General features: G+C 49.4%; 2 protein-coding genes across 2 annotated transcripts in view; one reads left to right on the top strand and one right to left on the bottom strand.

Moving 5' to 3' along the window:
• The window catches only part of CDH23 (cadherin related 23), a 542,121-nt gene extending 534,650 nt beyond the window's left edge, over window positions 1-7,471 (top strand). The window contains exons 57-69 of the mRNA XM_042780917.1: window positions 666-795; window positions 891-1,142; window positions 1,222-1,383; window positions 2,821-3,077; window positions 3,456-3,553; window positions 4,320-4,440; window positions 4,536-4,615; window positions 4,758-4,798; window positions 4,951-5,011; window positions 5,512-5,641; window positions 5,772-5,894; window positions 6,204-6,308; window positions 7,145-7,471. Coding sequence (XP_042636851.1) covers window positions 666-795; window positions 891-1,142; window positions 1,222-1,383; window positions 2,821-3,077; window positions 3,456-3,553; window positions 4,320-4,440; window positions 4,536-4,615; window positions 4,758-4,798; window positions 4,951-5,011; window positions 5,512-5,641; window positions 5,772-5,894; window positions 6,204-6,308; window positions 7,145-7,471 — 1,887 coding nt within the window. The remainder of the gene's footprint in view (window positions 1-665; window positions 796-890; window positions 1,143-1,221; window positions 1,384-2,820; window positions 3,078-3,455; window positions 3,554-4,319; window positions 4,441-4,535; window positions 4,616-4,757; window positions 4,799-4,950; window positions 5,012-5,511; window positions 5,642-5,771; window positions 5,895-6,203; window positions 6,309-7,144) is intronic.
• A 2,150-nt stretch (window positions 7,472-9,621) lies between these two features.
• The window catches only part of LOC103196836 (prosaposin), a 41,448-nt gene continuing 27,605 nt past the window's right edge, over window positions 9,622-23,464 (bottom strand). The window contains exons 7-15 of the mRNA XM_042780916.1: window positions 23,294-23,350; window positions 20,852-20,860; window positions 18,914-19,045; window positions 17,337-17,432; window positions 11,887-12,073; window positions 11,641-11,798; window positions 11,193-11,273; window positions 10,820-10,927; window positions 9,622-9,657 (exon numbers count right to left, since the gene is read on the bottom strand). Of these exons, the coding sequence (XP_042636850.1) occupies window positions 9,622-9,657; window positions 10,820-10,927; window positions 11,193-11,273; window positions 11,641-11,798; window positions 11,887-12,073; window positions 17,337-17,432; window positions 18,914-19,045; window positions 20,852-20,860; window positions 23,294-23,350 (864 nt within the window). The remainder of the gene's footprint in view (window positions 9,658-10,819; window positions 10,928-11,192; window positions 11,274-11,640; window positions 11,799-11,886; window positions 12,074-17,336; window positions 17,433-18,913; window positions 19,046-20,851; window positions 20,861-23,293; window positions 23,351-23,464) is intronic.

The raw sequence follows: 23,464 nt of genomic DNA, 5'->3' as shown, positions 1-23,464 counted from the left end.
CAGTATCACTACGGAAGTAGGATTGCCCAACCTTCCTTCCGAGGAGTGGCTGGTGGGTTTGAACCGCCAGCCTTCTGGTGAGCAGTCAAGTGCTTTAGGCACTATGCTAGCCACCAGAAAAACAGAGAAAAATGCCTGGACTCTGTGGAGTTGATATTCTTGAACTTGCTCACAAGCCTGCACACAGGCAGGCGGCCTGAAAATCAACTGTGCTTTGCTGAGCTGGGGTTGGAAGGAAGTCAAGACAGCAGGGCCGGGGCCCTTGTGTGGCTTGCTAAGACCTCAGTCTCTACATGCATGCAGTGTAGTCTTTCCTCTGTGCACTTGTGACATGATGTTCCTGGGTGACTCTGTGTGAGTCTGTCACTCCATAAGCTGAGCACCCACCACTCTGGCCAACACTGGCGTAGGTGCTGGGGATACTTTTGAGGATATGCCAAGCTCAGCCCTGCCTTTGTGGAGGACGTCACTAGGCTACATTCATTGGGGCAGAGCTGGCATCTCCTAGTCTTTGCTCCCTTGAGGTTACAGCTGCTCTCCTCCCTCCACAAGGCCTGGGCAATAAAATCTCCAAGTACCCACACAAAGGCACTATCCAGGTCCCTCTGGCAGGGAAGGAAAGCTTGGCCTTGCCCTTCTGTGATGATGGCTCCCTCCCCCTGCAGAAAGGCAGCCCCCAATACCAGATGCTGACAGTCCCTGAGCATTCACCACGTGGCACCCTCGTGGGCAACGTGACAGGTGCTGTGGACGCAGATGAGGGCCCCAATGCCATCGTGTACTACTTCATCGCAGGTGGGGCCCGACGGGGCTAGTGCCAACCTAATCTGGGGCTGGAAATGGCCTTGCAGGGCCTTGACCTTGACCTTGTGCCCTGGTCCCACCCCTAGCCGGGAATGAAGAGAAGAACTTCCATCTGCAGCCTGATGGGTGTCTTCTGGTGCTGCGGGACCTGGACCGGGAGCGGGAGGCCATCTTCTCCTTCATTGTCAAGGCCTCAAGTAATCGCAGCTGGACACCTCCCCGTGGGCCCTCCCTAGTCCTTGACCTGCTGGCTGACCTCACCCTACAGGAGGTGCGGGTCGTGCTGGAGGACATCAATGACCAGCCACCAAGGTTCACCAAGGCTGAGTACACTGCAGGTGCAGGGGCTGAAGCCTGGGTATGGAGTGTGGGGAAGCAGCTGGCCCACCACTTACACCCACCTGCCCGATTCTACAGGAGTGGCCACTGATGCCAAGATGGGCTCGGAGCTGATCCAGGTACTGGCCCTGGATGCAGACATCGGCAACAACAGCCTGGTCTTCTACAGCATCCTGGCCATCCACTACTTCCGGGCCCTCGCCAATGACTCCGAGGATGTAGGCCAGGTCTTCACCATGGGTAGGGGCCTGGCCACACATGGTGGCCTCCAGCCAAGACCTCAGTCTCTACATGCATGCAGTGTAGTCTGGAGGAGATGGGGTCTTTGTGGACACCACAGGGTGTGGGTGGTATTGATCTGTCCAACCAACCACATCAGTCCTTCCGTTCATCCACCTGTCCATCTATCATTAGTCCATCCAGCCAGCTAGCTGTCATTTGTTCATCTCTCTGCTCTTCCTTCCATCCATTATTCAGCCAGCTAGCCATTTTATCCTTCCATTCATCCAGCTATTCTCTAATTGATTCACCCATTCATCTCTGCAGCTACCCACCCCTTTTCTTCCTTCCTTCCTTCCTTCTTTCCATCCCCTCACCCATCCTTCCATCTATCCATCCATGCACTCATCCTTTATCCTTTCCTTCATCATCCTTCCATTCATCTACCCATCCATCTTCTCACTATCCTTTCTATATAGTGTCCTGTCTTTCCTTGTGTGCCCTTCACCCTCCCCAGTAGTGGGCACTGTGCTAGGCCCTGGGGAGCCAGAAATCACAGTGCACACTTGTACCTAAGCATGTATCTCACTTTACCTCAAGCTTCTACGCCTTCCCCATTTTTCTTTTTTTCATAGATGTCAATTCAGACTCTGGCCTGGCATTTGAAGTGTCCCCTAATCCCTCTTTCCAGCTCCACACCATCCTCCCCTGGCCTCTGCTCCCTCTGTCTTCACTTCCTGGAATACCATCCCCACTCCCATCTCTGCCTTCTGATACCCTGACCCATCCTTTGAAAGCTGGTTCACAGGAAGGCTTCTCTGATCCCACAACCAGACACTGTCCCTTCCTCCTCTGAGCTTCTACTGCTCTTACTTTAATAAAGCAAGTGGCAGAGATGCTAAATACCTTGCTGAATGTCACACAGCTAGAAAGTTGCTGTGATTTTGAACCCAGGTCTGTTGTCTTCTAAGAAAGACCTCTTAGAATGGTGATCACCCTGCTGTGTTTGCAGAATTCTGAAGTGTGTGTGTGTGTGTGTGTGTGTGTGTAGTATGTCAGACAGAGAGAGAGACTAAGGGGGCTGGCTCACAGCACAGCATCTCAGCATGATGCAGAGGAGGCCACACACTCACCACAGTTGTATTTGTTGAGTATGCAAAATATTTAAATATAAATTTAAGTCCATAGTTTAAAATCAAGGGATTTTACACACAAATGTGAAAGTTCAGTTTCCCTAGAAAAAGTACAAGATCTGCCGCTCCTAGGGTGGCAGCAATCAGCTGGAACTGAGATGAAAGCTGCTCCCGCTCGCTGGTTCCTGTCACCCGCCCTCTTTGCTCCCTGCTGGGCCCTGAGTTGCAGATCCATGCTGTCCCCTCGGTGTCTCTGCCTGTCCCAGCCCCTCACCACTTCCTGTTGGCCCCTGAGCTGTGCTCCGCCCCTGGGCTCTTCCCACAGGGAGTGTGGACGGCATCCTGAGAACCTTCGACCTCTTCATGGCCTATAGCCCCGGCTACTTTGTGGTGGACATCGTGGCCAGGGACCTGGCAGGCCACAACGACACAGCCATCATTGGCATCTATATTCTGAGAGACGACCAGCGCGTCAAGATTGTCATTAACGAAATCCCCGACCGCGTGCGCGGCTTTGAGGAGGAGTTCATCCGCCTGCTTTCCAACATCACGGGCGCCATCGTCAACACTGATGATGTGCAGGTGCCCCAGGAGGCCCACCTAGGGCTAGGGCAGTGGAGGGAGGAGGAGGGCTAGGGACAGGCCACAGGACCAGGACACTGGGGAGAGGGCAGGGGTGTGTGTGCATGTGTACATGAGATGGGCTATATGCGCCCCCTGAGCCTAGCTATGTGCCCTCAGGAAAGGCCTTGTAGGTCTCGGCCTCAGTTTCCTCATCTGTAAATGGATTGGTCCACTCCAGGAGAAGCATCAGCACCACGGTCCTCAATGAGCATTCAGTAGAGATGGGTTTATTATTAAGGTGGGGTGGCAGGCGTTCCTCGAAGAGGCTTCCAACCCTATCCCTTGCCCCTGCCCATACTGCAGTGCCCACAGCCCACAATACCCCTTCTCGCCTAGTTCCATGTGGACAAGAAGGGCCGTGTGAACTTCGCACAGACAGAGCTACTCATCCATGTGGTGAACCGGGACACCAATCGCATCCTGGATGTGGACCGGTGGGTGGGGGCCTGTGCTGGGACTGTCTGCCTACCTCCCTGTGAGGGGAGGGGGCGGGACCTACTAGAGGCACAGATACCACCATCAGGGCTGCTGTTTGGGGCTCCTCCCATAGGTGGGCAGGGCTAATGGAGAGACCATTGTTTAAGTTCTGTCTCTCTGACCCTTAAGGAGCTCTGGTGGCACAATGCCTAAGGCATTTGAGTGCTAACTAAAAGGCTGGTTCAAACCCACCAGCTGTTCTGCAGAAGAAAGATGGGGCAATCTACTTCCCTAAAGATTTACCACCTCAGAAACCCAGTGGGGGTCACTGTGAGTTGGAATCAACTTGAGGGCAGTGAGTTTGGGTTTTTTGGGGGGTAAGGTGTGCCTCAAGGAGATCTGATGGCATAGTGGTAAAACATTTGGCTGCTAATCTGCTCTGCGGGAGGAGATGAAGCAATCTACTTCTCTAAAGATTTATAACTTTGGAAACAACGGGGCTGCCAACTTGATGGCAGTGAGTGTGGTTTTCTAGTTTTTCTGAGCCTTCCTTTACGCATCTGTGAAATGAGAGTACTGCAGGTAATATAAAGATTAAGCAGGGTCCTCCTGTATGAAGGTATCAGGAGCCCTGTAAAATACAAAGCTATCCTAGCCAAGTGGGCTTTAATCTTGAAAGGCTTCCAGGGGGTGGTGAACTTTGGCAGCTCATGGTGGGAGCAGGGTGGGCTGTGCTGGGGGGATGGCTGAGGATAGGAGCTGAGGCCCCGACTTCTCATCCAGGGTAATCCAGATGATTGATGAGAACAAGGAGCAGCTGCGGAATCTTTTCCGGAACTACAACGTCCTGGACGTGCAGCCTGCCATCTCTGTCCGGCTGCCTGATGACATGTCTGCCCTGCAGGTACCCCTGGCTGCTCTCACTGCATGTGGAGGGGCACTGCTGCCTGGGCTCTGGCCCAGGTGCCCCACCCGCTCATGGCTGCCCCTCCCCCACAGATGGCGATCATTGTCCTGGCCATTCTCCTCTTCCTGGCGGCCATGCTCTTCATCCTTATGAACTGGTACTATAGGACCATGTGAGTGCCCCTGCCCTGATCCACTGCCCAGAGATAGGGCCTGATGCACCCTGCTCCTGGGCCAGCCAGGAAGCAGCAGGGCCATTGGGCCTCTGAGATGCCAGCCCAGCCCCCTCACCAGCCCATCTCTACTCCTCTCCAGACACAAAAGGAAGCTCAAAGCCATTGTGGCTGGCTCGGCAGGTGAGCAAGGGCTGCCATGGAGGGAGGAGAGGAGGAAGTGGGAGGGCCTCATAAGGCTAGCCCAGACTCCCTGGACCCAAACCTGGGTGTACCCCTCTTCTGCATGCCCCAGCCCTCCCAGGGCCCCTTCCTCCCAACCCTTCTCCCTGCAGGGAATCGTGGTTTCATAGACATCATGGACATGCCCAACACTAACAAGTACTCCTTCGACGGGTGAGTGAGGTCCCTGAGCCCTGCCCTGTCCACTCTAGGGAGCCTGCAGAGGACCCAGCAGGCATAGAGGATTCTCGGCAGTCCCTCAAATGCTGAGGGAATTCAGGCTGGTTTAAACCTGGGGCATGGGCACCCCCTGGTGGGCTGGCCGCTGCTGTCCCCCCACCCTCTGAATTGAGCTGGGCTCCCTACTCCTGATATACCCCCAAGTTCTAGGGCATGGACGTGGTCACCTGGTGCAGGTTGATGAGGCCTCTGCACTAAAGCTGATCTGGGCTGACTGACATGTTCTGCTGGTTCTAGTGGGAACCTAGGGTGAAAGATGCACCCAAAAGTGAAGAGAGGCCTGCTTTTCACAGCCCTGTACCCCAGCACCCCAGTTCTGTGAAAGGCGCTGCATTTGGCCAGGAGAAAGGGCAGGGGTTAGAAGTGAGGCTGAAAAGGCATCTGTCCCCTTGAGCCTGCCACACCCCCATCCCACCCAACTCCCCAACTCCCAGGGCCAATCCCGTGTGGCTGGATCCTTTCTGCCGGAACCTGGAGCTGGCTGCCCAGGCTGAGCATGAGGATGACCTGCCAGAGAACCTGAGCGAGATCGCAGACCTGTGGAACAGCCCTACCCGTACCCATGTGAGCCAGGCAGAGGGTGGTGCAGAGGTGGGGCACCGGCCAAGGAGCTGGGTTCTTTGGGGGTCTTCCTCTGGCTTGTGTGACCACTCACAGGTCTACCTCTGCTCCAGCTAATGTCCCCTCTCCCCAGGGAACTTTTGGGCGTGAGCCAGCAGCTGTCAAGCCTGATGATGACCGGTACCTGCGGGCGGCCATTCAGGAATATGACAACATTGCCAAGCTGGGCCAGATCATTCGGGAGGGGCCCATTAAGGTGAGCTCCACCAAGCAGGCTACTGCACCCAGACCCCACCTGGAGCTGAGACTCCACTCCCAAGGATAAAGAAGGAGGTGCTTGGGAAACAACTTTTAGTCCCCCTCAAGCCTCGGCTAGATCAGCAAGACCCACCTCTCCACCAGGGCAAAGGCTTCTCACCTGCTCTGCTCTAGAATCAGACACCTGTGTGCCCTTGAGTTCAATGACTCCCAAAGCCACCTTCCATGCCCTCCATCCAAGTGAGGGGGTGGGGTGGGGTAGGCAGAGGAGGGCCTCAGTGGGGGGTTAACCCTCTCCCTCCCTCAGGGCTCGCTGCTGAAGGTGGTCCTGGAGGATTACCTGCGGCTCAAAAAGCTCTTTGCACAACGGATGGTGCAAAAAGCCGCCTCCTGCCAGTCCTCCATCTCTGAGGTAGCGGGCCGGGCAGGGAGCTGTGTGCCGTGCCCCAGCCCTGGGGGTGCTTTCTCTTACTCTCCTGCTGCCCTCTCCGTGTCTTTCTAACTCCGCAGCCAGGACTACACAGCAATGGCAGGGGTCTGGGAAATCAGGCAGGGGGCTACTTTCTGGGCTCTGGTGGGAGGCTTTCACAGCGATGGCGGGCAGTTCTGCTCAGACTTGAGGAGACCCAGGATACCCTGAAAAGGTGGTATCATTTTAGGAAACTAGCTGTCAGGGTCCGATAGGCCTACATGTGTGTATTTGCCTGCAGTGGCCATAATTATGTCAACACTTATGCATTGTCAGATGAAATATCAACTCCAGCTTTCTTGCCAGGCCCACATTCCCCACTGGCCTCGGCTAGAGCTGACTGGTCCCCACTTTAGTTAGGACAAAAGCGCCATAGCTTCACTGAGCCCGCCACACCTTGTTAACCCCTCCAACTTCACCTGTGCACACTTCCTACCTTGCCCCAGTGACAGTTGAACCTACCTCAGGCCAAGTTGATGACAAACCCAGATATAAGTGCATCACGGGATTTTGATAGCTCATCAAAATGAACAGAAAATTAGCTGCTCGAAGGCGGCCTATAATCCCCCAAACCTATTATCAGTATTTGGTATTTGTGGTTTCTTTTGCTTCCGGTTCAAGAGACGCTGCCAGAGGATGGACAGTCTGTTGCAGCAGGAACTAGCGTGGGGGAAGGAAAGAGCAGGAGGGTCTCTGGGGCCACACACCAGCTCACCTCTTGGCCTGGAGCTGAGCAGTGTGGGGGTCCCTGAGGTATGGGGGGCCGCGGCCTTTTGCAGCTGATCCAGACAGAACTGGAAGAGGAGCCAGGGGAGTGCAGCCCGGGCCAAGAGAGCTTGCGCTTCCGCCACAAGCCGCCCGTGGAGTTCAAGGGCCCCGACGGGATCCACGTGGTGCACGGCAGCACGGGCACACTGCTGGCCACCGACCTCAACAGCCTGCCGGAGGATGATCAGAAGGGCCTGGGCCGATCGCTGGAGACGCTGACGGCCGCTGAGGCCAGTGCCTTTGAGCACAACGCCCGCACCGAGTCCGCCAAATCCACGCCCCTGCACAAGCTTCGTGACGTGATCATGGAGAGCCCTCTGGAGATCACTGAGCTATGACTTGTGGGGGAGGCGTCCCTAGTGTGAGCAGCTCCTGTCCCTCCGCCCCTCCGGGGGCAGGGCTGACGGTGTCTGGGCCCCTCCCCAGGCCAGCACAGGAGGCGGGCTGACGACCTCAGATTGGCCCCAGCCGCACCAGCTGCTCGGATTCCACTTTTACCAGACGCTCATTCAGCATCTGATCTCTACCTTCATAAAATTTTATTATTTTTTTAAGAAAAAACAAAATGCTAAGTGTCTAAGGATGAGGTCAAGAGGGTCACTGGGGCCCAGGAGTCTCAAGACCAGCTTGGCTGAGGTGGGGTCAAAAAAGGCCAAGCAGACTCTCTTCTACTCCCCACTCCATGCCCAACAAGTATGTCCCGTCCCACCCCCTACAGAAAGAAGGGGCCTAGCACCTTGGGAGGGAGGCCGAGTGCTGCCACCCCCTTCCTGCTCTAACACCTGGACTCCAGCTCAAGTCCCACTGCATCTATGTCACATGCCCCGCTGGAGGCAAAGAGGGACCCCTGCCTCCCACACAGACTAAGAAAGTCCACATCAACAAACAGCAGTGCATTCTCTCCATTTCCTTGGCTTCCAAACACACCCGGCTTCTGAAGAGAAATGACTGATGTCCCCTTGGTTTCTGGATGTGGAGTGTTCATGTGTATTTTTTTTTTTTTAAATTAAGTTATTCCCCCTGACATTTTCCCCTTTGTTTTGTTTAACTGGTACTCAATGAAAGTTTTTGGAACGGTCTGTTTTTAAAAAGAAAAGCAACTGACAAGGAACCAGCAATAATACACTGTGGCTCTGGTCAACTCCTGTGTGGCTGGCCTGGGGGAACAGGGGGGATCTGGCCTGGGGTTCAGTCTCTCTGGGAAGACCAAGTGTAGTTTCTTCTAAACACTTCACTTACTTTCTCTGTCCAAAAGGAACTGCAGACCTGCCAGGCACTAAAGGGGCCTTGGAGCTGGTCAGATTCCAAACTCTTGGCTGAGGCATCTCAGAAATACTCAGGCCCAGGTCTGGTTGACAGAACTTTATTGTTAAATCACAGAAACTTTAGTGCAAAACAAACAAAAATCATTACGTCCATTTACTAGGCAACAGCTCGTCTTCCTGGCTTTGCCTGGCAACCAAGCACAACAGATGCAGCAGCCAAACAGAAGAGGCCGTGCAGCGGCCAAGGCCCCGGGCAGCATGGCACCGCTCACCCTCCACCAGGAAGCCAGAGGCTTAGGAGCTCCTCATCCCCATTTATTTGAAAGGAAAGGTCAAAAAGAACATCTATGAGTGGGTGAGGCTGTGGCTGTGCAAAGCAGTAGGGGCCTGTGAAGGCCAGGCAGACACAAAGCAGGCATGAGGCAACACACACGCACACACATACACACAAGCACGCGCGTGCACACCAAGCCACAGGACTGCCACACCGAGCTACCAAGTTACATTCAGGGAGCGTTTTCCCTCCTACCCAGATCCACAGAGCCCCAAACAAAGCATCACAAGAAAAAGATACAAGAAAGCTGAGTCAGTGTTGGCCCAGGACAGAAAACCCCTGGCTCCACCCACTTCCCCCAAGCTACCAGGAGCTTTCTCTCAGAATCTGTGCTAGGACAGCAGGAACCACAGTTTAAAAAGCCTAACTATTTGGAGTTTCTGTTCTTTCATGCTAACTGCCTTTATTTTGCTTCTTTGTATAGCCACGAACAGGCCCAGGAATGGAAGAGGGTCCTTCCTTAGTATGGGTGGAGGCCTCAGAAAGCCCAAGCCCACCCGTGTCCAAGCACCTGTCCAGGCTCAGAACAAAGCCCTTGTCCAAAAAGGGTGGATGGTTTTCTGTAAGAAGCGCTGGCTCAAGCCAGCGCCAAGTGACCCTCCTTCTCCACACGGGCACCATGCAAAGGCAGGCTACAAGATCCCCAGAGCGCGATTTATGTCATTGTCTAACAGAGAGAAGGGACACTGAAGCTGTGTGTCAGTGGCAAGTAGGCGCCACCCCCATTGACAGCAATGTTACAAGAAGGAACTTAAGAACGGGGTGAGGGGAGGGGAGCCTATTTTTCAAACAAAATCAATAGATGTGTGTGTTCATTCCCCAGCTACACAAGTAGGAAAAGATGCTGTAGTTTCTCAGCATCGAACATTTCTCAGATGGAATATTCCTTCTAGTTCCACACGTGACGTTTGCAGTGCTCGACAGCCTGAGGGGAAAGAGGAAACAGGCTTTAGTCTTCAGGTGACAGGCTATTTTTGCCCATCAGTAAGACATTACCCAGAAGCAGGACCCATTATCTTGCCCTAGGTCAGCCAAATGGCACAAGACCCTGAGGATCCAGGATAGTGTCTCATTTGAAACCTGGGAACATTTGGTCAACCAGGGTTTGGGGGCTTTTAGGACAAGAGTCAACAGTGGCAGATACAAAGCCCTTACGTGTTTTGCAGAAGAACACCCATGCAGGTGGGGCCCAGGATCCCTTCATCTAATCCCAACACCCTGCTAGGTAGGCTGCACAGAGGCCCCCAAGGCATCCCCTCCTCACCCAATGGTCAGAGGCACACACCAGCTAGGCCTTGAAAAGTGGAGGACAGACATGTTTACCCACTCCGGAGAAGCAGCAAAAACTAGCCCCAACACTGACGACGTTGGGGGTGGGGTGAGACACAGACAGCTAGGACCTGGCTGCAGGAAGGAGCTGGCTGGGGCCAGGGTGTGGCCTCTCCAGCCCTTCCCCTGCAGTGGCCTGAGACCGCAGGTGATGCAACCTCCCCTAACAGGAGTATACTCAGCCCCTACTGGTCACAGGAACTCCGGTGAGGAAGAAAAAGTTACGCAAAGGAACTTTAAGCAACAGGGGCCTGTGCAAACCTCTCCACCAAGACAAGCAGCATGACCACCCAACTGACAGCCGCCCAGCAGGACAGTTCCATGACAGCCAGGCCCGCGTTGCCATTCAAGAGCTCTGGCTAGCTGGCAGGGGAAGATCTAAGTGGGCTCCAGCCAGGGCAAACATACCCAAGAGACAAAAAGATGTGTGCAAGGGTCCAGCCAGTGAGTCCACCAGGCTTTGAGCAATTCCTGTGGGTGACCTCAGGCAATTCTGACAATGTCACATAGGACCTGAAGCCAGGAAGGGGAGGTATCCCCAACCCAGATTCCCCCAATCCCGTCTTTGCTAACCCTTAGCTGGACAGCCATGAGTAAGCCTACTCCCCTCCCTGGGCCTCAGCTTTCTCACCTATACAGAGGCAGGAGAGAAGGCTCGTCACTAAGGCTCCTGTTAAAGCCAGCGGTCAAGGGGGCAGGAGCCAAATGCAGAGCTGCTCTACACAAAAGCAGCTGTGGAGCAGCGCTGAGCTACTTACGTTGCACTGGCCTGCAGTCTCCATGTTCTGGCACCAGTAGCTAGGACCCCAGACACACTTCTCAGTTCCCAAAAGAGGCTTATTGGCTTTAGGGCAGGCTCCCACCTTCTATATGGTGAGAAAAGGGCAAAAGAAGAATTTGAGCTGTTCAACCAATCCTTTTCAGAACTTCCAGAAGCAGGTAGAGCCAAGGCTCTGTCTTCCAGGGCTGTGAGTAATGTGATGGGCCTGGAGCCCTAGTGCTCTCCCACAGGTCATTCAAACCCCGCCCCAAGACTGCCCCGTGGTCAGAAAATCCCAGAACAATCAAGAACCCATCCAGGACCCAAGCAGCGTCTCACAGGTCACACCCACCACCTGGCACAAAGCTTACCAGGCACACGAAGGAAGGGTCCATCACCTCCACCAGGATCTCTATCAGCACAGGTTCATACTGGGTCACAAACTGATCACACTGTTAAAATAGGGACAAGGGTTCATGTCTAGGCATGCCCAAGGTGAGCGGGGCATAATGGGCTGGGAAGGGACCTGGATATGCTCTAACTTCAGAATCCCTGAAGCCCAGTGGGCCCTGAGGTGGCCCCTCCCAGCTGTCCACCTCACTCCCCTACCTGCAGCCTCACTAGCTGCTGTGTTATTTTCTCCCAGTGGCTCGACCTGAGTCAACAGCTTACCTCAATGGACTCTGTGCCCAGAGGCAGAAATAGCTAGTTTTCCCTCAAAATCTACACTGGGGAGTTCCATCAGGGAGCTCTAGCTCTCCCAGTCTGCAAGCCCCAAGCCTGCTCAGATATCTGGGTGTCAAGCAGCCCTGGACATACCTGCTTCTGGTAAGGGTCGGGCAGGAAGCTGCAGCCTTTCTCAAGAGCAGCCAGGATCTCCTGCTTGGTGCTGTTCTTCTCCAGGTTGTGATCCAAGTAGTTAACCAGCTTCTTACACACCTCACAGAAGCCGCCATCCTTCACCTGAGTCACATGTGCTACAAAGAGTGTGCAGGCTCAGTGCCAGCAAAGCCTCCCAAGGCCCCACACCTCCGCCGCCCCATCCCCCCAGCCTGCTGGGCTCACCCGTCAGAGCTGGCAGCCCCTGGGAGGAGCAGAGGTGGAGCATGCCACACACCAGCTCAGGGCTGACCTCCTGCAGGAGGATGGACAGGATGGAACTGCCGTACATGTCCACCACCTCTTGGCACTCTTCGGACATGGACGTGGGCAGTTTTGAACACACTTTCTTCAAAGCGTTCATTATTTCTACCTGCAAGTCAAGCCAGGATCATGTGAGAAGTTGGGAAGGGGACCAGGGGTGGGAGAGAGTCTGAAAATACTAAGAAGCCAGCCAACAGCAAGGTATTGCTTCCTCCTCAAAAGACTAGAGCCACAAAACAGGGCAGAATGGCCTGCTCCAACCTAGCCCAGAGGGGCTGGCTGGTGGAAAGCACCTTCCAAAAGCTGGGGAGGAGGAGGTGGAGCAAGAAGGTGGAGTGAGTGGGGGGCTTCCATTTATTTCCCCTGCAGCTGAGACTGAGATCTCAGAACTGTGGGTGGCAGCTGAGGTGCTGGAGAGTCACGGTGACCCAGAAGCAGGAGAGAGGAGGAGCGGGGACGGCACAGAAGCTGGCAGAACCTACCCACCTCCATCAAAGCCATGTGGGGGAGGGGCTGGGTAACACCTCAAGCAGGGAACACGAACAAGGAGCTAATGTGAGGAAGCTGGAGCCTGATTTTCTTTAAGGTGACACCAAGTGGCCATGGGAGTTCGTGGGCCACACGACTGGGGCCAGGTGAAAGGAGACGTGGCGCTGTGAGTGAGTGCTGTTGAATCTCACTGAGGCCTGGCACACACAGGCACCAGGCCTGGGAGAAACACCAAGGGCAGCAGGGTGAGGGGAATCCTTCCAACTGATGGGGCACACGACACAGGGAAATGGCCCACAGCCGGACACCGTGGGAGAGCTTACGTAGGGTGTGCATGAGGGAAAGATATAGACTACCTCTGCCCCAAGAAAGTTGAGCCCCACTGCTCTTGTTAGCATCTATGGAAAGCTAACCCTGCCCCCAGCACATGTACGGAATTCCAAAGATTAAGAATCCAGAACTCCTGAATCAGCACTGGGGGAAAAAAAGAAAAAAAATCCTAAGGATCAGAGTGCCCTCTGGTGGTTCTCAAGAGAAGATGCCAAGCCTTCTGACACTGGATTGATTCTGATTCACGTGATCCTGTGAAGCTGAGCCCAGTTGCTCTGTGGTGTTCCCAGGGCAGTAAGTCTTTGTAAAGGTGGACTGCCACATTTTTGTCTTGTGGAACAGCTGGTGGGTGCAAGACCACAGTACCTTGTGCCACCAGGGCACCCAATCAGAAAAATTTCTCACAAAAATAAGAATATAAAATTTAAAGTTTTTAAAAAAAGGTAACAATATGGCTCAAGTTCAACAGAAGATAGTAAAACACACACAACTGTAAGAGAATAAGGACTAGTCAAAAATAATACATGAAGAAGAGGAAACTTCTCACCCAAAATAACACAAACAACTGACTGTTATTAGACTACAGTATTAAGTATGTTTAAAGAAAACAAAAAAGCACACAGAAAACATAAGCATAGAGCTCAGGAAAGATTCAACGTGGAAACTGAAAACAAACACCAAAAATAAAAGCCAAAGACAACTACAAAACTGAAGACTAAAACAACTGAACTAGAAAAAGCTAAAGAAACAATAAGAGAGTCAAAACAGAAGACAGAATGAACTCAAAGACAAATAACTGAACTTAACAAGTCTCAAGAGAAATAAGACAAAGGAATAAAGAAAACCAAACAAACCCAAAAGGAAATACAGAATTCAATTAAGAAATGTAACATTAGAATAGCTGGAATCTCACAGCACCAGAATAGCAATAAAGGCATAGAAATGATTTCCCAAAAGATAATCAGAGAATTTTCCAGGTCATAACAGAGAACCAAGCTTGCAAATACAGGAAGCTACACAAACCCCAATTAGAAGAGACACAAAAAAGATCAACTTCACACCGTATCTTGATAAAATTCTTAAAAACCAACAACAGGGAACTGTGAAAGTTAAGAGAAAAACAAAATATAACACACCAACGGGCTTTCTTAAGAATCAATGCAGATTTCTCCCCCAGAAGACAGAAGCCAGAAGACAATGGAGTGATGTACATAAAATACTAAAAGGAAACAATTATCAACCAAGAATTCCCCACCCAGCAAAAGCTGTCATTCAAAAACAAAGAGGGAATCAAAATGTTCCCAAACAAACAGCAGCTCTGGGAATCTGCTACCACTAGACCAGCTCCACAAGTATTACTCCACGGTGAGGCCAGAGGATTAATGATTTGTTTTTACGTACTTAGGAGGAAGGGGTGGAATAAGAGGAAAAGCTCTCCACACAAACAACATGAGCAACCATAGGGACCAATTACATGGTATTATCAGGGAATAAACTTAGTAATTAAATCCCACAAACAATTCAACATCAAGTTTATAAGAAATAAGTACAATTACACCAGCTAGGTACACTCCTTAGAACAATCAACCACAGAAGATCAGAAGGACAGCACTTGTGCAGGATGATAGGCAAGATCAGAAGGCAAGAATGCATAGGAAAGATGGACACTGGGAAAAGGTAACCACAGGGAAGAAGTGAGAAGAGAGCTATTATACTGTGGGGAGTGCAGTAATGTCAGTAAACAAACTGTGTATGAACTACTGAATGGAAAATGAATTTGCTCTGTAAACTTTGACCCAAATCACCATAAAAATAAATTTAAAAAAAGATGATCACTACAGAACATTAAGAACTTAAATAAAACCATAAGCCAACTAGACCCAATAATCATATACAGAACACTCCACCCAGCATCACCACAATACACATTCTTCTCCAGCACACAGAAATAATTCTCCAGAATAGATCATATGCTGGACACAAAATACGTTTCAACAAATTTAAAAACACTGAAATCATACAAAGCGTATTCTTCGACAGTAACGGTTTGAAACTAGAAATCAACAACAAGGAAAAATAAATAAATACATAGAAATTAAATAATATACTACTAAAAACTATTGGGTCATAGAAGAAATTCAAAGTGAAATAATTCCAGAATCAAATGAGAACACAACATATCAAAACTGGTAAGGGTCCAATTTCTAAAATCTATAGAAAACTGCAACAATTCAACAATAAAAAACAAACAACCCAATCACAAAATGGGCAAAAGACATGAACAGATACTTCACCAAAGAGGACATCCAAGCAGCCAATAAACCTATGAAAAGATGTTCATGATCACTAGTCATTGTTGTTACGTGTTGTGGACTTAGACCTGACTCATAGCAACCCCTTCTTGGGTTTGAGGTGGTATCACTCTATGGAAGTAGATTGCCCAACCTTTCTTCCAAGGAGTGGCTGGTGGGTTTGAACCACCAGTCTTCTGGTTAGCAGTCAAGTGTCTTAGGCACTATGCTACCAGAGCTCCATCTGTCAGATGCAAATCAAAACTACAATGAAATACTATTTCACCCCCAGCTAAAATGGCACTGATGAAAAAACATATGACAATAAACGTTGGTGAGAACGTGAAGAGATTGGAATCCTTATCCTTTGTTGGTGGGACTGTAAAGTGGTACAGCCACTATGGAGAACAATATGGCACGTTCTCAAAAAAACTAGAAATAGAACTACCCTATGATCTAGCAATCTCACTCTTGGGTATATACCCTAGAGGCCTAAAAATAATGACACGAACAGACATACGCACATCTATATTCACCACCACTTTATTCACAACACTAAATAAATAGAAATAACCGAAGCGTCCATCAATGGATGAATGGATAAGCAAATTGTGGTACATACATACAATGGAGTACTATGCAACCATGAAGAACAACTCCACAAAATATATTGTAACATGTATGGACCTCGAGGGCATAATGCTAAGTGGAAAAAGTATGTAAGACAAATATTATTACATGATCCCTCTTTCATAAGCAGAATAGTTAATTTATAAGAAAATAATAAATAGACAAGAATAGAACAGATACACATGTCCACTAGTGGTTTTGGAAAAGGAGGGCATATTTTTTGTATAATAAAGAGTAGTTATTTTGGGTGATGGGAAAAGTGGAATCAAATGGATGTACTAAGCATATAGCACAACCAAAGTAAAAATGAGGATTTGAGCACATATGGATGGTAGAGCCAAATTGGTATACAGTAAGGACAAATGTGTAGATAGGTGAGAACAGATACAAGTATCTATGAAAAAAACCAAACCCATGGCCATTGAGGAGATTCTGACTCACAGCAACCCTATAGACAGAGTTGAATTGCCCATAGGGTTTTGAAGTCTATCAATCTTTACGGAAGCACACTGTCTCATCTTTCTCCAATGGAGCAGCTGATAGGTTTGAACCAATGACCTTCTGGTTAACAGACAAATGCCTGAACCACTATGCCACCAGAACTCCTCTTTAGGTATATATAAATACAAATACGAGAGTGCAGACACACATATTTATTGAAGACACAAATACAGATACTCCTCAGATATAACCAAACACCTTCCAATAGTGGTTTTCTGGGTTTGAAGGCTTAGGACCATAGTCTTATGGAACAACTCAGTCAACTGGCAATAACACAGTTCACAAAATCATGACCTGCACCCTAGTCAAGTGAGTCGGTCTAGGGTCTCAAAACCTTTCGAGCAGCCACCTAAGACACAGCTACAGGTCTCCACTCACCAGGAGCAAAACAATAAGAAGGTAACCAAAAGCATAAAGAGCAAACAACTCGACATGGGTCACAACCTCATCTACCCCAAGATCAAAAGAACTAGATGGTGCCCAACTACCACCACAGACTGTTTCGACTGGGGTCACAATAGTTGGTCCCAGACAGAACGGCAGAAAAACACAGAACAAACTTATCTTATTTAAAAACAACAAACAGGAGGAGTAGAGAACAGGGGACTCTCTGAGACGACTGCCACGAGACACTTAAAGCCGAGAACTGAGCCTATCCAGTGATGCCTCTCGGTGACACAGCAGAGAGGCACACAGAATAAGGGTACTACCTGTGAGATTTGTGCCCTACTTAATCACCATCGGTGTGAGACCAGAAGGTCAACAATGACTCAAAAGCAAAGACAAGAAGATAAAGGGTCAAGGAAACTAGAGTCCTAGAAAGGGGACAAACTGAACCCAGTTAAAGAGAATGCTGACAGTGTGATAAACACACCTAACGTCACCTAACAATCTGTGTGGAAACTGTCAAATGGGAACCTAACTGCTGTGTAAACTTTCACCAAAAACACAATGAAATACTTTTTAAATAAATAAAAGCTGGGAAAATGGTTGTAGATATTTCCAGGCAGATGTCTAACACCAGCAAGAGCCAAACCCACCTGTTCTGTTAGATTCTTCCACTAGGACATTTTGGCTCAAGGACAGGAGAGGGGCATGCCCGTGAGAGGGAGGGCAGGCCAGTCCACATACCTCGGTCCTGTTGTTGTCAATGAGCTTGACCACTTCCTTCACCAAGTACTCACACACCTCGCAGGACACGCCAGCCTTTGCCGGGACCAGTTCCTTCTGTGGAGGGTACAGGAAGACTTTAGTGTGGAGACCTCACTCCTAGGTCCTACTCCCTTGAAGGTTAGCCAGTTATAGTCACACAGAGCCCCAGTGAATTCAAATGACTTGTGGCTTCCTTCCAACGTCCAAATGCCACTCCCTAATGTGTTTTACATAGTGGGGCACCTATCCGTGACCCAATCCTCTACCACCGCCACCCCCCACCTTAAAAACAGAACTTCTTACTTTGAGACAGAAACAGTTCCCCCAGAACTGTCCACATGATTACTCTGTTCAGTTATAATCATTCATATACATTCTGGGGTACAGGGTGGGTGAACAGAGTGAAGGATTCTAAAACTATTTAAAAGAGTTTCAAACACACCTCTGAGGTCTGCTCCTGGGTTTCTCAAGTCTCATTAGCCCCTACTCTGCTCTTCTAGCTCCGCTCCGCAGCAGTTCCTGTGGTGATGGCAGTATTCCCCACCCGCACTGTCCAATATGGCGTTGCCAGCCACATGTGTCTACTGAGCACATGAAATGTGGCTACTATAACTAAAGAAATTAATTTTTAATCTCATGTCATTTTAATTAATTTAAGTGGCCACATGCAGCTAACGGCTACTGCTCTGGGCAGTGCAGCTTCAAGTGTAATTCTGCACCTGGCCATCGACTATGTCAATATGAAGGATCTGGGCCTGTGAGCATCTTGACTTAGGAGGGAGCAGGTGGCAGTACTGACTGACTCCATCAGACACCTTAGCCCTTCCCATGGGTAACACACTGCACAAGCAGACAGAAAACAGAGCAGAGGGAGATGAGACATGTAGCTGTCAGGTGAAATGGGGTTCTGGAACGAGTTATGTGTGTCATGTGAGAAGATGTCAGCCTGGGCCCTGAGGAACCACAATGCAAGTCCCATGAGCACAGGGTCATCACTTTGTTTGTCACTGTGGCTTCAACCCCTGAAACAGTACCTGGCCCACAAGATGTGCTGAACACAAATTAAGTATGGAAAGAAGGATTTTTACAAGTGAAGGAAAACAATATATACATATATATACATATACACATATACCTATATACATATACCTACAGACAGCAATCCTACAGAGGCCCAAGCTCAGGGGGGTGTCCTGGAATGTCAAATGTTTACAATGGCTGCAGTATGGGGAAGGACCTAGAAAGTATACCTGAAAGGTTAGGCTGGAGCTGCACATTAAAAGAGCACCTTGAATGGCATGCTACAGAGTGATCCCATGAGCAGCCAGGTTTATAACCAAGGGAATAAAAAGTTTTCAAAGAACTCTGGGGGGCTGCACTGGTATGGTGGTGGCCATATGACAGAGGTTTAAACTCAAATACATTCAGGAACCAGGGAGGCGACCAAAAACGGACTATGGGATGTGACACACTGGGGGCGGTAGGACAGCAGACACCTCTGCGGTCAGAATAAGGACTGCATCAGCCATGCAGGACACGGCAGTGACACCTCGTACCTTAGCGGGCTCCACCAGTTCCACGGCAGGGATGACATTCTCCGTGGCCACCTTGGCAGGAATCAGAGTCTTCATGGGCATCTCCTTCACCTCGTCACAGAACCCAACCAAGGCACAGATCTCCCTGGGTTGCTGAGAAGAACACGTGAAATCCATCAGGTACAGGCCCCTGCCTCACCTCCTCTCACCACACTCTCTACAAAGGTGGGGGGCTAGGGACCTACTCCCCACCAGCTGGGCAGAGTCCATCTTAAATTTAAGGGGGCAGTACACATGCTACTCCTGGAGGAGGGAGCTCAGAAAGAACCAGTGTCTGTCCCCAGCCAGTGGCATCCTAAGGAGGCAAAACTCCTCAGCACCTGTAACAGGCAACTGGAATCTTCAAGAACAGCTGATCTGCTCCAGAACCTGGTATCAGTTGACCTGGCTCCCTCTCTATAGTATAGGAAGTAAGGTATATGACCTTTCAAGGGGGTGAAATACTATCCCCATAAACTAACAGCCAATTCCAGAGGCAGGACTAGTTCACTGATACATTAAGGAAAAAATGATGACTTTTAAAAACCACATTCAATGTTCACAATCACACACACACAGTACACTTAAACCCCAATTCTTCCAACTCAATGAGTCACTGTAATTCACAAGGTCCCCAGACTAATCCCCTTTCACCATCCAGACACCAAATCAGAGAACTAGATAGTTTGGGTAGCATGGGGACCATTATACTGTGATGATGGCCAAGAGAGAAAAGTATACACACACTGTATACTTTGTAAATCAAAAGCGACTGGTGCATAGCTCTGGGTCTGAAGGCATTTGCCTCCCGCCACCAAACCATAAAGCAATGGAACAGCGTCACTAAAAGTGAGACCTGTAGAGGGGTAAGAGCTAGACCATGGCCATGGTTCCTCTTGTTAACACCCAGAAGGCTCTAAAACGAAATAGAATTGGGGAGTCTAAGAAGTTACCCTGTCTTTGATATGCCCAAAGAATGAGAGAGGAAAAACAACCAAACTGGGGTGGAAGATACAGCAAGTGTTTTAGGAAAAAAGACACTAAGATTCAGAAACGGGTATAGCTGCTTAGTTTCAGAATCAGCTTTGTTCTACTGCAGGGAGACCCTTCAGGAGAGGAGGCCCAGGTAAAAATGCAGTTATTCTACCCCAAGTCTTCTCCCTTTAGAGCTTAAGAGATCTTGGGAAAGTCTATAAACTGATGGTGCTCAGAAGGGGACAATGCTCAGTGTGGCCCCCAAATGGGAGAGCTGACCCTGTGGCTCCGTTAAGCGTTCATCAGGGGGAGGAGCAGGCAGTGTCCACAGGCTTCTTTTCTGTTATGAGCTGATTGCCTGGTTATCAAGTGGTCTGGTATGGCTCCCAATCCCACAGATCACCCCATCACCCCAGCGGGTCAGAAGCCACAATCAAGAGATTGTTTCCAACTCTCTGGATCTGACAGACAGGGGACCAGACTCCCCGTTGTTTGCAAATTACTTGCTCATGCAGCAGAAGCATTTCTAGGTACAGGACTAAAGGCATGCAAGGCTCACTTGTTGTGACAGACACAAGGTGTCCCACTGAAGTCAGGCCTCTACTCGAGAAAGCTTAGGCTCCCTCTGGGGCCACCCACAGTTCCCCTCACCACACAGGCATGTGGTGCATTGACCATGAACTTTGACAAGAGCACAAGGCTCTGCTAGCTTAGTTATCTGCCCCCTGAAGAGGAGGTGAAACCCCAACATCTAGAGTTCCAGATCACAGGGAAGAGATGTAGACACTCCCTGCAGCTTATAAGCACAGAGGGAGGGACCCTGCCTTTCCTCATCAGTCCTTGTATCTGTCAGAGCTAATCATGCCACCAGACGAAAACAAGATGAACAAAATAACTAAGAAAAGCAGCAGACCACTACGACAAGCAAATCCCCCGGTCACATACCTGATCCTGCTGTTGAGAACAAAAAAACAGGAAATCGGAGGGGAAAATAAGAGAAAGGAAAGGACACAACAGTTAAGAAAAATTAAAATAACAACACTCAGTTAACCACGTATAAGGAGGTCACAAAGCAGTTTAGGGAAAACCCCCTGACAGTGAGGTGTAAGCAACCTACCTGGTCCAACTGTTGTATGGACAAAGGAGTCCTGAAAACTACTCTGGGCCCAGGTGGTATGCACCATCCCCATGTTCCTGACAGACCAAGGCCACCAAGTCATGCTCGGTACACCAGAAAGCAGGCCCCCCACCCCGGAAACACCACTCTTAAGAAGGGGTCTCCATCCTCAGAGGCCTGACTCTACCACACCTGCAAGACCTTTCCCACAGCATAATAACAGGCAGCAAAACAGGAGACACAGGGCTGCCCAAACAAGGAGTGAGTGTCACAGTTACATAAAAGACACACGGGGTCTCCACTGTCCCAGGCCTCAAGGCAACCTACCCCAAGGCACCAAATGTCAGCCAGGAAGGAGGATGTGACAATATAATCAAACGCTTTAAAATCTGGCTTCCCTTTGAAGCCATTCAGTCCCAGTTACCTACACTAAAGACAAAAACAGGGATATGCATATACCCTTGGCTGGAACAATGCCCATGTCTTCTATCCCAAAGGCAAACTACTGAAGCAGCAAATGATAGGGGATTAGCTACATAAATTATGTCCCATCCACAGCGTGGAATATTATGCAGCCACTCAAAAAAAGTTTGTCAGAGATTATTTAGAATAATTAGCAATATATTTTTAGGCAAAGGAGGGGGAAGCAAGCTGCAAACTACAAAATGGTATCTGAAATATGACCCATTGATAGAGCTCTGGTGGTGTAGTGCCTAAGGCATTCGATTGCTAATCAGAAGGTTGGTGGTTGAAACCCACCAGCCACTCCTCAGAACGAAGACTGGGTAATCTACTTCCATAAAGATTTACTGCCAATGGGGGTTGCTATGAGTCAGAATTGACTTGATGACAGTGAGTTTGGCTTTTTTTAGTTTAAATGATTTTTGCTTTGGGAATTATTATCCTAAAATCTCTATACAGTATAACCTTTATAATGAGAAGTTAACTATAAGGAAGCACTTAACTAAATTAAGCCACATCAAAGGCTTCTTTTTACCTAGATAAGGCATATATGTGTATGTGTATGTATGTATATATATATATGTATATATATATTTATGTTTTTTAAGCTGTCTTTAAACTTTTTGAACATACTTTGTTCTAAAAACTGTGAGTAATAATCCAAAATAAACTCCATTGTGCCTAGATGGATTACTTCAGTAGTTAGAGCAAACAAACTCAAATCCACTGCCACTGAGTCAATTCTGACTCCCAGCAACCCAACAGGGCAGAGCAGAACTGCCCAAAGGCAGTCTGTAAATCTTCACAGAAGACTACCTCATCTTTCTCCTGAAAAACGGCTGGTAGTTCAAACGGCCAATCTTCTGAATACTTTAACCACTGTGCCACCATAGTTCCTTGTGATTAGGCCAGGGGTCACTACACCTTTTCTGCAAATATTTTAGGCTTTGTGGGCCTAAAATAAGGTCTCTGTAGCAACTGCTCAACTGTGCTGAACGAATGGGCATGGCTATGTTCTAATAAAACTTTATTTACAAAAACATGTAGTTAGGCTAGTTCTGACCCCTGGGTTAGAGAAAAAACTGAAGGATTGAAGGTGTAACCTCCTACTCCCTCAGGTCCAGACGGCCACTTGAACTCTTGAGAACTTAAGGACTTCTGGTCACGTAAGCTTTTGCTGAGAGAAACCACATTTGTCAGCCTTGGCCTAAAGAGGCCAGTGTATTTTTTTTTTTTTGATGCATGGCTGGCTTCAGAATGCCTGCTCTGTACACAGTTTTCTGCATGGGGCTAGCTAGCCCATAAGCAAGAAAGAGGACCGATATTTTCTGACTGTGATAACAAAGGAACATCCCCACCTCCTGGATGCATCAGAAGTAAGGCTGGGGTTGTGGGTGTAAGCAGCGACTACCACTAACACTACTGCAGTGCACAGGGCCAGCTCTAGGGGCAGGATCTTCTTCCAAAACTCAGGCTTGCTACACAGCAGACAATTTCTATGTGTCCCAGGGCTAAAGCCAGATCCTGGAAATGTGACGGCCAGCTCACATGTGCACAGGCAAACAGACCCCCAGGAAGCCACCACAGCAGACCTGAGGGGTCCGGCTGCTCTAGCCTCTCCCCTGGCAAAGGCTAGGTACCAAGATTGCAAGGGAGAGAGTCTGCAGGTCGGAGAGGGCTCCTTTTGGCCCAACTCATTAACCCTGTGGTAAAAAGGGAAACTAATCCACATCATTTTCAAAATTCCTCAAAAATATAAAGTTTGAGACAAAAAATAAGGCTGACAAATGGTTTCCCCCGCCACCTACCATATGCATCATCATCTGGATAGCAATTTCAGAATACTGGTTGACATAGTTCTTGCACTGCAGAGAGAAAAAAGGTTGTTAGTTCAACTAATCACTGAAGCAAAACACACACAAACACACACACACACACACACACAGCATTTCTACCAGTGACTCGTGACAATAAAGCAA

The sequence above is a fragment of the Orycteropus afer genome, unplaced genomic scaffold, assembly GCF_000298275.1.
Source record: "Orycteropus afer afer isolate SDZICR_OR568_19922 unplaced genomic scaffold, OryAfe1.0 scaffold00070, whole genome shotgun sequence".
NCBI lineage: Eukaryota > Metazoa > Chordata > Mammalia > Tubulidentata > Orycteropodidae > Orycteropus > Orycteropus afer.
The sequence above is the reverse complement of the archived record's forward strand: the minus strand, read 5'-3'. Positions and strand labels throughout refer to the sequence as shown.